The sequence below is a fragment of the Pristis pectinata genome, chromosome 21, assembly GCF_009764475.1.
Source record: "Pristis pectinata isolate sPriPec2 chromosome 21, sPriPec2.1.pri, whole genome shotgun sequence".
In the NCBI taxonomy this organism is placed as follows: Eukaryota; Metazoa; Chordata; class Chondrichthyes; order Rhinopristiformes; family Pristidae; genus Pristis; species Pristis pectinata.
Genome location: NC_067425.1, coordinates 30401925 through 30415919, shown reverse-complemented (window position 1 = coordinate 30415919; position 13995 = coordinate 30401925). Strand labels below are relative to the sequence as shown.

Below are 13995 nucleotides of genomic sequence, written 5' to 3'. Positions count from 1 at the left end.
TATATATATATATATATATATATATATATATATATACACACACACTGTATATACACACAGATATATACTGTATATAGTGTATGATACCTCCACACTTTCTGCACTGCATTAAATTTCATCTGCCACTGGTCTGCCTAGTCCCCTTATTTAAATCCTCTTGAACGCTTTACTATTATCTTCTTAACTGTCTATCACACCAAGTTTTGTGTCATGCGCAACTTTCAAAATTCTACTCTGCGCACCCATATCCAAGTGACTAAAATATATCAAAAGCAGTGGGGTCAGTCATTCTGTGAAAGCAACTATTTCCCACGGCTTTCTGCTTTTTTTTTTGTCTTTAAGGCAATTTCTCATTCATGCTGTTACTGATCCCTGCATCTCATTCTCTCTAGTTAGTCAACTGAAAATGTAGATGAAGAACTACCACCTTCCCTTCCTCATCTCTGACTGTCGCTTTATCAAAAAATTCAATCAGATTGGTCAGACGAGATTTGTCTTTAAAAATCTGTGCAGCCTCTCCATTACTAACCCAAACTTTTCCATTTTTTCCCCCAATTATTGTTTCTAAAGCTTCCACACCACTGAGATTAAAGTAAATGGTCTATAGTTCCCTGGCAAATCCATTAACACTTATTTGAACAGGATGTCCCATTTTCCAGTCCTCTGGTACCTCCCATGTATCTGGATTGGAAGGTGATGCGAACCTTCCTCCAATCTCCACCAACACTTCCCAGAGCATCCATGAATGTGACTTGCAATGTGTCTTGAACTAGGAGACATAGCCTGAAGATTCGGGGGAGTAGATTTAGGATGGAGATGAGGGGAAGCTGCTTTTCCCAGAGAGTAGTGAATCTGTGGAATTCTCTGCCCAGGGAAGCAGTGGAGGCTACCTCATTAACTATATTTAAGACACCGTTAGACAGATTTTTGCTTAGTAGGGGAATTCAGGGTTCTGGGGAAAAGGCAGGCAGGTGGATCTGAGTCCACGGCCAGTTCAGCCACGATTTTATTGAATGGCGGAGCAGGCTCGACAGGCCAGATGGCCTCCTCCTGCTCCTATTTCTTATGTTCTTATGTTCTAAGCTCTACCAGTCTTTACAGTACCTCCTTGACAACTTTCACCTCATTCAGTATCTCCACCACCTCCCTTTCTACTGAGATCCTGGCAGCATCTTCTTCCACAGTAAAGACCGATACAGATTTAGTATTCCAGTTATGCCCCCCATCTCTATGCGTAGACCTACTTGTTCCTTAATTTGCCCGATCTCTCCTCTCACTACATGCTTACATGCCTACAGAAGATATTTAGATTTCCTCTCATGTTAACTATCCTTGTATTCTATTGATCAATCCTATTTTCCTTTTAACTTTAGCTTATCAGTGCTTGAAAATACTGCTGCATCCATTGGGATGTGCTGGAGTGACGTAGTGGTGGGTGCCAATGGCTATTCTCGTGGCTGCCCCACCACATAAAGCTCTGGTTGTTACTGAACGTTGCACATCTTGTGATGGTGATAAATGACTTCTCAAGGACCTGCTCCTTGTAGCACTTCTTCAATCAGTGATGACACCACCCAGCCAGCGTCTTTTCCAAACACCTTGCACCAAGAATACTCGGCACCCAGTCCTGTCTTTCCTCGGGCCATGCTTCAGTTTTCACCACTACATCATCCCCCCTGACAGGGCTACTGTGCCTACAGCTCTCCAAACCTTCTCGCTGCATTGAGTTTATACATGTGCATTCTAAACCTGATCTGATCTTCCTCATGGTCAGTTATAGCCACTTGATTACTCACAGACACCAATCCTGTTAATTACTCACAACTATTAGTTGCCTTTATCTGGTTAATTAGAGCTCCTGGATCCATTTATTTCCTGATTTAGTGTTGTTTTTTCAACCTGTTTACTTACAACTCCCTAGCTGCCAGTAAATGGCTGTTTAGGGCTTCCCGCGGCCAACACCTCATCGTACTTACCTTCTTCATTCTTATTACCTGGTTACTTTAATATAACCAGCCACAGTCCCCGATGTCATTACCCAATTACAACTCCCAGCTTCCTTAACTGGTTGCCTAATATCCTGCTCCGTTTCCAACAGATCTATTTAATTCCTGGTTGTTACTTACAGCTTCACGTTGCTATGGACTAGTTACTCACGACTTCATAGTTAGCATTATCTGGTTACCTACAGTCTCCAGTTGGTATTACCTGGTTATAGTGAACTTGATTTTGTCGGCCACAGCCAAGATTCTCTCCAGGTTCTGGGATCCAAACGTACAAGGTTTTCGGAACGGAATGCCAGGTGGAAGCCCTTCAATTATAACTGAACCTGGGTTGCTTTTTATTCGCTTGTATGGAACTTGAACGGGGTACTTTATACCCAAAGCTTCACCTGTAAATAATGAAAAATGAGACCCTATCTCCAACACCATTCCAATTTGTGTTTTTATTTCATAGAATGCATGAGTCAATGTAACCTGGAGGGGCAGAGGTTACTCGGACAGTATTTTCCCACATGGTGAATAATCAACATGGACAGTGAGCGGTAGCTCAGCAATTCTCCACAAATCATTCTCATTCAATACAAAACACTGTGGCGTAGCTGGTAGAGCTGCTGCCTCACGGCGCTAGAGACCTGGTTTCAATTCTGACCTTGGATCCTGTCTCGTGTGAAGTTTGCATGTTCTCTCTGTGACTGCGTGTGTTTCTTCTGGGTGCTCTTGTTCGTTCCTATGTCCCAAGGATGTGGGATGTTGGTTAATTGGTTGTCCCTATGCGTAGGTGAGAGGTAGGTGAGTTGGGGGAGTCAATAAGAATGTGGGGAGAATAAAACTGAAATTAACATAGGATTAGTATAAATGGGTAGTTGATGGTCGGTGAAGAGTCAATGGGCCGAAGGGCTTGTTTCCATGTTGGATCTCTCCAGGACTGATGCATCCTTAAAATAACCTGCACTAGCTTTAAGATCAACTTAGAATTGGTTGACAAGATAACTTTAAATCAAAGAAATTTAATGTAAGTACTGTTGGAAATATAATTAGGCAACAAAATGATTACTAGGATATTAGTGCTTAACATACCATGGTGGTCACCTATCCCTGACTGACTCTGGCTGAGATGCAGGGGCAGTATTTTGGACCTCACTGTGTCAACTTTCAAGGATCAAATGGGTTTTCCAAAGGCCAATTTTTTTGGAAAGTGATATCCCTTGGCCAAAGTACACCTGAAAACATCCAGCCAGTTCTTAGATTTCCCTAGTGGCTGCATAAACAGGCCTGTCTGGACAACAGGCTGATTTTGGATCCCTGGCAGAGATTGCTTTGGGATGAATGAAGCTGGAAATGTCTGCAATAAAGGCAACAAATTAATCTTGAAATGTAGGAACATAGTGGCTAAATTGAGCACAAAACAAGTAATTTCTTTGGATTTCGTGGAGATTGACTGACCATAACGTAACAGGAGAATTAGAAGTTGATTAATCAGTTAGTGCTATGAAATCTTATATGCCTCATTTAGTTTGTTATTTAAAAGATAAAGTCTCAATGTGCAATAATACTGCATTACTACAGCCAAGATTCTGTGCTCAGTTCCCTGAGTGAACTTGAACCCTTGACCTTCTGACTCAAGATAAAAGCACAATGACTGAAATCAAGCCTGGGCTGTGCTGGCTGGGTTCCTACAGTTACTGCTTCTGCTTCCTTACTCTTTGGCTGACAAGAGAATGGGAAAGAGTGCAAGAATTCCTCACAGGAAACAGGCATGAGCTGTCCAATAAACATCTTAAAATTCACTCAAAACAAAGAAATTCAAGTACTAACGCTACTCCAGAGCGGAGCACATAATCCAGCCTGACACACCTCTGCAGAACTGAAGAAGTGCCGTGCTGTCTTCCAGATGACAAGGTAAACCCTGTCCACTCTCTCAGGATGACGCAAACACAGCCGTGGTAAGATCTGAAGAGCAGTGAGGGCTGCCCTGAGCAACATTACAGCCGTTGTTACTAAAACAGATTTGTCAGATCAGCATTATGCAAGGGAACTTTGAGGCTCCCCACCCTCCCCAGAGTGAAACATGATAACTGTTTCTGCATTGATTCTCATCACTTGGAAAATCTGACTGGGCACTTCCTGTCATCAGTCTTCCTCACGATTTCTGTGTCAATACCAGGTGACCATCCTGGGGTGGAACGGTAGGGTAGCGGTTAGCGTAACGCTATTACAGCCCCAACGACCCGGGTTCGATTCCCACCGCTGTCTGTAAGGAGTTTGCACGTTCTCCCCGTGTCTGCGTGGGTTTCCTCCGGGTGCTCCCATTTCCTCCCACATTCCAAAGACATAAGGGTTAGGAAGTTGTGGGAGTGCTATGTTGGTGCCGGAAGCGTGGCGACACTTGCGGGCTGCCTCCATAACACTCTACGTAAAAGATGTATTTCACTGTGTGTTTCGATGTACATGTGACTAATAAAGAAATCTTATATCTTATCTCTCTCTTATCTTTCCCCACACACATCACCCTGGAGGTGCCTGTTGTTGGGCACTCAGGAACAGCATGCTTTTTACACCACAGTGTGATCTGGGAGGATTGCAAGGCAAGTAGAGGATTCACCTATTTACTTGGACTCTCTGCACCTGCAGGGATCCATCCATTGGTGCATCATACTCTGACCTCAAGCCTCTCCACTGACTCATGACTCCTCAGCCATCCCCAATTTGCTATCAGTCTAGATCTTTCCACTAACATTTGCTGGCCTCTGACAACACTCTACCCACCCTCCAGTCACCTTCCTGCATGGAAACAGCTGCAGTTCTGGTGATGGACCTGTAGCTCTTGGGTTGGATTACTGAGTGATCTCAAGACTCATCTTGGTAGTGATCACTTATGAATAAAGCCATCGCTGGTGAATATGAATGCAAGTTCTTTCTTTTCTTTTACATCCCTTGGATAGTCTGAATCCAAAAGATGGGAAAGGCAGAAACATAGTCCCAAACAAAACTGGTTTTAGGCCAGACATGCCTCCAGGTACTTGTAAAAAAGTCAACCAAAGGAGGCAATGGAATGGGAAAGGAAAGGTGTATGCTCACAATGCACCCTTCAGAACATCTCACTGCTTTAACTTTTGAAGTGTAGACATTGTCATAACATAGGAAACCCAGCAGCCAACTTGCACACAGCAATCTCCTACAAACGCTGTGTGGTAATGTCCAGGTACTCTGTTTTAGAAATTTTGATTAAGGGGTAAATATTGAGCTGGAGACTGGGGATAAATCTCCAGAAATATGTCCATCTGAGAGAACCATCTGTCATAAAGGCAAGAGGACCATCAACTGTACCAGAGTTGACACTGTGGTGGGAACATGAGGGTGGTTAAGGCAGCTTGTGCACATGGTGGCTTGTTTATAAGGAGAGGGAACAGTACGATCCATCAGTCTGTGTCTTTTTGGCTTGCTGAGTAATTACTTCCTCGGCTTGCCATCCCCCCTGTTGATTTGCCTCTGAAGTTGCCCTTTCTCCAAGTAATAAATCCTCCTAAAGGACCAAACTCAAACTCTCATGTTCCTACTATCGCCCACACCTCTGCCCCATTCTGTTACCCGACGGACAGGTGGAGAGATGAAGCTTTGCACCAGTGGTCCAAATGTTCTGAGGACAATGGCAGATTTTGGTTCCTCATTCAAGAATTATCTGTCAATGAAATGATTGCAGAGATGGAAACCCTTACGCAATCCCAAAACCTACAAACCCCAAACATATAAAACAATTAGTAAATGGAATAGCATGTAAGACTGAGATACATGGCCTCTGACCACACAGAATGAGCCTCGTTATAGACTAGCTATTCAGTGATTGAGGATTAAGTGTTGCTCTTTACTGTAGCCAAAAGTGCAAAGGTCAGAAATCCGGCCCTCCTGCAGTGCCCTGGGATTTCCGGGTGGTCTCTGGTTACTCCTCCCCTTTGTTTATTATCTAAAGTGGGAGGGATATTCTGGTCGATAAGGGCACACTTCAGCTCATTAGTCTAGGGAGGTCTAAAGAAGCTGATGTAATGCCTTACTCTCAGAGCCCATGGGCTTGAGTGTTTGCAGGGGATCTGCCAACAGCTTCTCAGGCAACATAAAGGTAATCTCCCCCTAAACCCAGCCGTAAGCTCCCCCTGCATCCAGCTGCCTACCCCCAGCGCAAAGTAAAAGTCCCGAGGCCTTCCTCAGATGGGTCTGATCTGATACTACCAGATCTCACGGGCCTGGATCGGGGTTCCAGTTCCTCCCACTGACCTTCAGACCAGAGGGAAAGGTAGGAAACTGCTCCCTTATAGTCATGGGTCTCTGGGAGGGATGTACCCGGTGGGTGCTCAGAAAGGCAAGTTTACCATGAATCAGCCGCTATACTATGGCATTGCTTTCTTTGAACAATCCACAAGGTTACGTTCTAAATAGTAGGAAGACTGAAATTACCATATTTACGATTGAACAGGTCCTGCACTTGTTCACGTAGATTGTTGGCAATGTCCACTCTGGTCAGCTTTGCATCGTAATTTTCTGCATATAACAAAAGTATATAAATAGAGTTGTTCCCCGGAGTTCAGACAAAACATCTTATTGTTGACACAATGGATGGCAACCAATCTTTTTGTTTTACAGATGTCACACTACAAGATCCCAGGATTTTAACTGGGCACACTCTTTGGGAGCTGGTTTGTATATTTGCACTTGGCCTGGGTGCAGACCCAGAGCACAGGAGTCTGACCCCGCAGGAACCTTGATCGCTCATTGCTTTTGTAGGCAATCTACATTCAGACATAAGCCTAGAATTAGCTTTACTAATTTTTAATGGGATTAAAACAGCATTCTGAGCCACCCTAACACTGAAAATCCCAGAAAGATCAAGATCTTCAATCGACAGAATAGTGTTGTTGGGTTTCCCTGTATAGCACTGTGTTGGATCAGTTTCAGAACAATGTATTCCATGGACCTAAGAAGGCTTTCTATTGTTAGTAAATCCCTCTTGCTCTCATCCTCCCTGTAACTTACTATCAACTTGACTTTTCTCTTTCTCAGTTTCGATTAACAATTCTGACCTGAGACGTTAACTGTTTCTCTTTCCATAGATGCTGCCTGACCTGCTGAGCATTTCCAACTTTCATATTTATAAGATGGATTTAAAGTCGGTTAATAGGCCGAAAATGTAGAATTAACTAGGTCTTCCTTAGGTTGGCAGACTGTGAATAGTGGGGTACTGGAGGGATCAGTGCTTGGATCCCAATTTGCAGACCAGATGAAACCAGTTCTCATTGGTGGGTCAGAGGTGGAGAGGGTTAGCAGCTTCAGATTCCTAGGCTTTAACATCTGTGACCTGTCCTGGGCCCAGCACATTGATGAACCATGAAGAAGGCACGCCAGCACCTCTACTTTCTTAGAAGCTTAAGGAGATTTGGCCTGTCACCAATTACTCTGACTAACTGCTGGAAGTATCTTGACTGGTTGCACCATGGCATGGTACGGCAATTCCAATGCACAGGAACGCAAGAGGCTACAGAGAATTGTGGGCACAGCCCGGTCCATCACAGGTACAGACCTCCCCACCATTGAAAGCATCTACAGAAGACACTGCCTCAGGAAGGCAGCATTATCATCAGGGATCCCCACCATCTGGGTCATGCCCCCTTCTCACTGCTCCTTTCAAGCAGGAGGTACAGAAGCCTGAAGTCCCACACCACCAGGTTCAGGAACAGCTATTTTCCTGCAACCATCAGGTTCTTGAACTGACCTGCACAACCCTAACCCTACCTCAGCAACAGAACACTACGGACCACCTCTTGCACTACCATTGACTTGCTACTGAACGTGTCTTTTTTTGCACTAGGGTCTTGCTTTCGCAGTCTTTTATTTCCACCGTATGGTATAATTTTTATGTATAATTTATATTCTGTGTTGCTGCCTGTACCTACAAGCTTGTGATGCTGCTGCAAGATTTTCATTGTACCTGTACCTCACCGTACTTGTGCACATATCAGTAAACTTGACTACGTGAGAATGTGAACCGTGATCAGAATATAAAGAGGCATGGGGATACAGGAAAGCTGGATGACTGGGTAAATTTTGGGCACTGCACCAGAATTGTTGTCTGGAGGATTTTTCCCCAGAGGAAAAGATCCGCGGAAACAAAAAATCCCCCTTGAAAAATCAAATTTCCCTACAGGCACCCAGAAATCTGCCAAAATTGCTCTTCTCAGGGTTAAGATGAGTTTCAACAGCACAGCATCTTCCTGTTGTAGCTGTACAAAGGCATTTCTAGGTCACATATTGCTGAGACTGACCGCTGCTCCCAGAATAAACGTCGGAATGAAGGCAATTCACCAACGTCCCAGAAATTAGACTGCCTTTCACTTAAAAAGTATGTCCCTTGATAATAGATGGCGTTTTATTTTCTCTGGAGCAGTACTTCAGCTGTGTTGATTCTTTGCAATTATGTTATATAGCTAACCTTTAGAAATCAGCATCCGGCAGGTTACCAAGGTACAGAACGATTTCTCCTTACCTGGGATCGTCACTTCAATGATGTTAAGGGAATTGTTTGATTTATTTCCGTCTGAGCTTGTCAAGTGCTTCACTGTTGCTTTATCTGGTAATTCTAACACAATAAAGATAGTGACGTTAGAATGGAGGTGTGACTGATGAATTAGCAAGCTTTCCCCCGTCAGCACACACCTGCATAAGACGTGTGGTCAGAGTCTCTTGCCCCAGGGTAGGGGAGTCTAAAACTAGAGTGCATAGGTTTAAAGTGAGAGGGGAATGATTCAAAGGGGACTCGAGGAGCAAGTTTTTCCAAAGAGTGGCGGGTATATGGAATGAGCTGCCAGAGGAAGTGGTAACAGGCAGGAATAATTACAATGTTTTAAAGACATTTAGACATGTACATGGGTAGGAAAGGTTTACATAGAACAGTACAGCACAATACAGGCCCTTCGGCCCACAATGTTGTGCCAACCTTTAAACCTCGCCTAAGACTATCTAACCCTTCCTCCCACATATCCTTCTATTTTAAATTCCTCCATATGCTTATCTAGTAATCTCTTGAATTTGACCAATGTACCTGCCTCCACCACCGCTCCAGGCAGTGCATTCCATGCCCCAACCACTCTCTGGGTAAAAAACCTTCCTCTGATATCTCCCTTGAACTTCCCACCCATTACCCTAAAGCCATGCCCTCTTGTATTGAGCATTGGTGCCCTAGGAAAAGAGGCGCTGGCTGTCCACTCTATCTATTCCTCTTAATATTTTGTACTAGAGCCACATTGTGGGCCAAAGGGCCTGTACTGTGCTGTAGTCTTCCATATTCTAGTTTAAATCTAATCTAAGCCTAACTTCTCTGAAGGTCTGTACTTTTGTATTAGAGGGATATGGGCCAAATGCAGGCAAATGGGATTAGCCCAGATAAGCACATTGGACGAGTGGGCTGAAGGGCCTATTTCTGTGCTGTATAACGCTATGACTCTATGCAATACACTCACTTTACTCGGTCACACCTTTCCCTTACTCCACAAATTATACTGGCTTTGATGATGCTTTTAAAGAAAAGTTAAATATTGTACACGGGGGAGACATAAATAGAAACATGGGGGTCAGAGGAGAATGGGAGGAGATGTGACGAAGCACAAAGGCTGGCGTTGATCAGTGGGCTGAATTACCCACTCCTGCGTTGTATATGCTACGCCTTAACGGGTGTGATAACGCCACTGACATCTGCCTGTCAGGTCTTGATAAGCGCTAGCAGTGTAACTGCTGGGAACCAGGCCACAGGCACTGATCCTCCAGAGTTAAAATGGCAAAGCTCATACAATTGTTCTCAGTGAGGTTCATGAAATTCAGGCCATGACAGCCTGTTACCAGGGCGACTCGCAGAACAGATGTCAGCTCATTCTTAAAGACTCTCAGTGGTTTGGAAGAATGACATGCACCTCACCACTACATGAATTAATTAAGCAGTTTCCTCTGTAATATTCACTTTGGTGAAACACAGAGTTTTATTGTGGCCCCTATGTACAAATCTTTCATTGTTGGGTGTATGTTGTCAGTGTTCCCTGTCATGGAGTGGTTTGGTCCATTTGCTGCTCAGGAAGTGGCTTCGCCCACTGAATGTTCAAGGGAGCTGAAACCAGCCAGGCAGCCTCCTGTTAACCAGTTGTTGGCGAAATCCTGTTCCTCTCCACAGCTGCGTTCAAGAGATTTCCTGCAGTAATGGGGCTACTTTGTTCATGTCAGCAGCTTACAGAAGAAGAGCAAGAGATTTCAAATACAGAAAACTGGTTTTATTTCAATACCTAGAAAAATTTGTGACAATTCAATTTGCTATAAGTGGTGGTTATTCAGTAATAATTACTAGCTACACTATCATGGATTATGAAGCAGTGATGGTCAGTGGGAGTGACTACAGACTGAAATCTAATCTTAGTTAGAAAAACAGGGGGCTCTGTGGGAGGGAAGGATTAGATAGATCCTAGAGCAGGATAAAATGTCGGCACAACAATGTGGGCCAAAGGGCCTGTACTGTGCTGTAGTGTTCTATGTTCTAGTTTAAATCTAATCTAAGCCTAACTTCTCTGAAGGTTTGTGTATGGAATAACAAATGTTTGGAAGTGAATTCTTGTCTGGAATCCAGTCAAAAGTCTCAGATAGTTTATATTTATGAGGATTGTATTGAGCACGATCCTGACACAGAGACTCTATTCCGAGCTCTGCTGTCGCAAGAAATTTCCAGGTGGACAGAGAAAACCATTCAAGGAAGTTCCCAGAGCTCCTTTGGAAAAGGGCAGCACAACCACCAACTTGTGGGAATCTCTGGCCTGTGAGCTCTTAAAATGGAGGAGCAGTGTTAGGGATGGCACTGAGAACCTCGAGTTCTTTGTCTGATGGCACACAGAAGCCCCAGTGTAATCAGCAGAAGGAGCACACTACACCCCCAAAATACCCACTCCTCTGCCCCATCAGGCACCCTCTGCCCCACCTACCTGTGGCAGGGTCTGCAAGTCCCACATTGGCCTCATCAGACACCTCAGAAGTGGAGTGGAAGCAAGCCATCCTCGATCCCAAGGGACTGCCTAAGGAGGAGGAGGTAAAAAGATGAACGGACCTCTGGGAAGAGGATTAACTTCTCTTGTCCAATCGTTAACGTATATTGCACTGACCTGCTTGGATCTGCCTCTTCAGTTGTGTTGATTCATCTTTCACTGAGTCACGAGGTTCCTGGGTTGAAACTAGAATAAGCACAAAGATGATTAAAATAGATCGGAAATCCCTCTCCTAATTTTAATTTGTTTCAGTCATCCTACTTTTTCCACTTTGCACGACAGCAGTGCTGGGTTAACAAGTCTCCACCTCGCATCTCCAAGGCAGGCAGAGACAGAACCTTCTAACTTGACCTTTGAGTACCACTCAAGCTGATAAGCTCATTTCTTGTGGGACTGCACCCCCACCCCCCCTCCCCCACCTTGTCTGACTGAAACTGAAGGATGCCTCACAGGTTGGAAAAAGACTGCATCTGACAAGTCACTGCATTCAGGACTGCACTGAGAACTCATCAACCATTCCAATTTACTTACTAAATCCTGCTGCACATTATGTGTAGGGCATTAAGTGTAATGATACTAAACAGGGCTCTGTCTTGAAGTACTCCCTCCTTCCTCATTTTTCTCCATCTCTAACTACAAAAGATGTTTTGAAGATGTTTCTCAACATTTCATCCTTACCCCTTTACTTCCTGCTCTCCCCTTTCCCTTGGAGTCCATTCTAAACTCAGCTTTGTAAAGAACTTTGGGAGGTCTTGTCACAATGAGGAGCACTACATTGGCTACAAGGGACGCTCATATTGTTATAAGCAAGTTCCCCAAGTCGCCTTACATTATGTTCTATGGAAAGTGGATCTAGGGATAAGGTATGGTGGAGAGTATATCACAAGGGTTAAGTACAATGTTTTTTAAATTAAATAAATTGCTGCTAAGACCACAAACTCAAACAAATTTGCTGTGCATTCATAAGAATTTGACAGTCAACTCAGAAGTAGTAACTAACAATTGTGCTGATCTGTTGCAGATCATATTTTGTGTGACCACACAGTTACCACCAAGGGGATGTGTGGCTCAAGTGGCTGAATGGGTTTTAGAATGCAGTGTAGCTGTCATGCAAGGCTCCCAAAGTGCATTGGCAGAGGACACCCATGTTCCTGCAGTCACATCCCTGGCAACTTCCTGTCACCAGCGCTACCCCTTTAATGAAATGTCTTTCTCTATCCAGTATGTTACTTCTTTCTCGACCTGATGGACAAGCAACCACTTTTTTTTTCACAAGCTGGATTTCTTCTGGTCACTTAATTTTCAGGGGGAACTTGGGGTCAGCGTACTTGAGGTTTGTTTGGCAAAGAGTTGTGTAGCACTTAGCTTGTGACTGCAGGAGCGACATGTCTAACCCTTTAAATTACATTCAGTTTGAGCCTTCAGTGGTAATAGAGCTGGTTCCTCTGTGAGTGAACAGCACTGTCAAGATTTAGACAGTGTGGTTGAAAAGCTTGCCTTGGTTGTTGCATGACCGTTGACATCACCAGAGCAAACTGAACATCAGAAATTAGCGGCCAAGTTCTCAAAATTCTCATCCTTATTAACAACTGGTTTTAACCCACTCAGAAATGTTCACAGTTTTAGCTAACTTAAATTTTGTCTGAATTGCGTGTTTCTTTGGGTACGGGGCAGATGAGTTTCTTAGCCCCATGTCAATTGTCATCTGCCTTTCACCTGTGGCTCCAGAATTCCAGATCTTCTCTGCTTTTCTCCCTCTGCTTCTGTCCCTACTCGACTTGGCCTTGGGTTCAAGCTCCATCTCAACTCCTGCTCTCTGTGTCTCCACCCTACTTACAGCATTACTGCCTTTCACCCTGCTGCGGCCCTCATGTCTGCTCCTTTTGTCCAAGAGGTGCAGGTGAAGATGTCTATGGCGCATAGTGATTTGCCATTCATCACTAGACAGGGCTGCAAACATGCTCCAACTCCAGCATCATGAGGATACGAAAGATAACCCCTGGCTTCTCTTCTCCACTTCTCTTCTTAAACCCCTCAGCTACACTCAACTCCAGCAGCAAGTCCACGAGTCCTTTGTCATGAAGATGAACCACCCTTCAGTTTCTCACCCGACTCTGAGTTCAACTTGTCCATCAAACCTACTTCTTGTTCCCTCCCCCACATTCCCACCAAATTGCTGACCATTTCTCTTCCCTTTCTTGCCTCCATGTTGGCTACTACGGTTCATGATTTGCTTTCCTCGGGTAATGTGCCCTCCAAATCTGCCTGTTCGTTTTGTTTCAGAGGCCACAGCACCACTTAGTGGTGGATATAAGAATACCAATACCTTCACACACAGGGATTCTAACATGTTGGACATGCAAGTAGATATTAAATGAACCTCTGCTTGTCTTATATATAATAGAACAACAGCCATACGGCACAGAAACAGGCCCTTCGGCCCACCCTGTCCATGCCGACCATCTATACTAATCCCATTTATCAGCACTTGGTCCGTAGGTTTCTTTGCCTTGGTGATTGGGGTGTTTGTCAAGGTATTTCCTAAATGTTATGAGACTCTCTGCCTCCACCGCACCCTCTGGCAGTGGATTCCAAACCTCACCCAACTTCTGGGTGTAAAATTTCTTCCTTATATCTCCTCTTAGCTTCTTACTCCTTATGCACTCTGGCTACAGGCATTTCTGCTATCGGTAAAAGTTTACTACTGTCTACCCATTATCTATACCCTTCATAATTTTGTACACCTCTATCAGGTCTCCCCCTCCCCACCAGCCAGCCTCTCAGCTACGCCTCACCCCCCTACCTCTGCTCCAAGGAAAACAAACCCAGCCCATCCCGTCTCTCCTTACAACCAAGACATTCCATCCCAGGCAACATCCCGGTGAATCTGCTCTGCATCCCCTCCACAGCAATCAGGTCCTTTCTATACT

The 13995-nt window shown here is 44.4% G+C and overlaps 1 protein-coding gene across 11 annotated transcripts in view; it reads right to left on the bottom strand.

The window, feature by feature from the left end:
* The window catches only part of gtf2ird1 (GTF2I repeat domain containing 1), a 145279-nt gene that overhangs the window by 26491 nt on the left and 104793 nt on the right, over positions 1 to 13995 (bottom strand). For all 11 annotated transcript variants that reach the window (XR_007957940.1, XM_052035730.1, XM_052035728.1 and 8 more), the window contains 5 exons: positions 11183 to 11251; positions 11006 to 11095; positions 8536 to 8628; positions 6453 to 6536; positions 2209 to 2392 (listed from right to left, as the gene is read on the bottom strand). Coding sequence is in view for 10 of the 11 variants with exons in the window: in XM_052035730.1 (XP_051891690.1) it covers positions 2209 to 2392; positions 6453 to 6536; positions 8536 to 8628; positions 11006 to 11095; positions 11183 to 11251 (520 nt within the window). In the remaining variant the exon portion in view is untranslated. The remainder of the gene's footprint in view (positions 1 to 2208; positions 2393 to 6452; positions 6537 to 8535; positions 8629 to 11005; positions 11096 to 11182; positions 11252 to 13995) is intronic.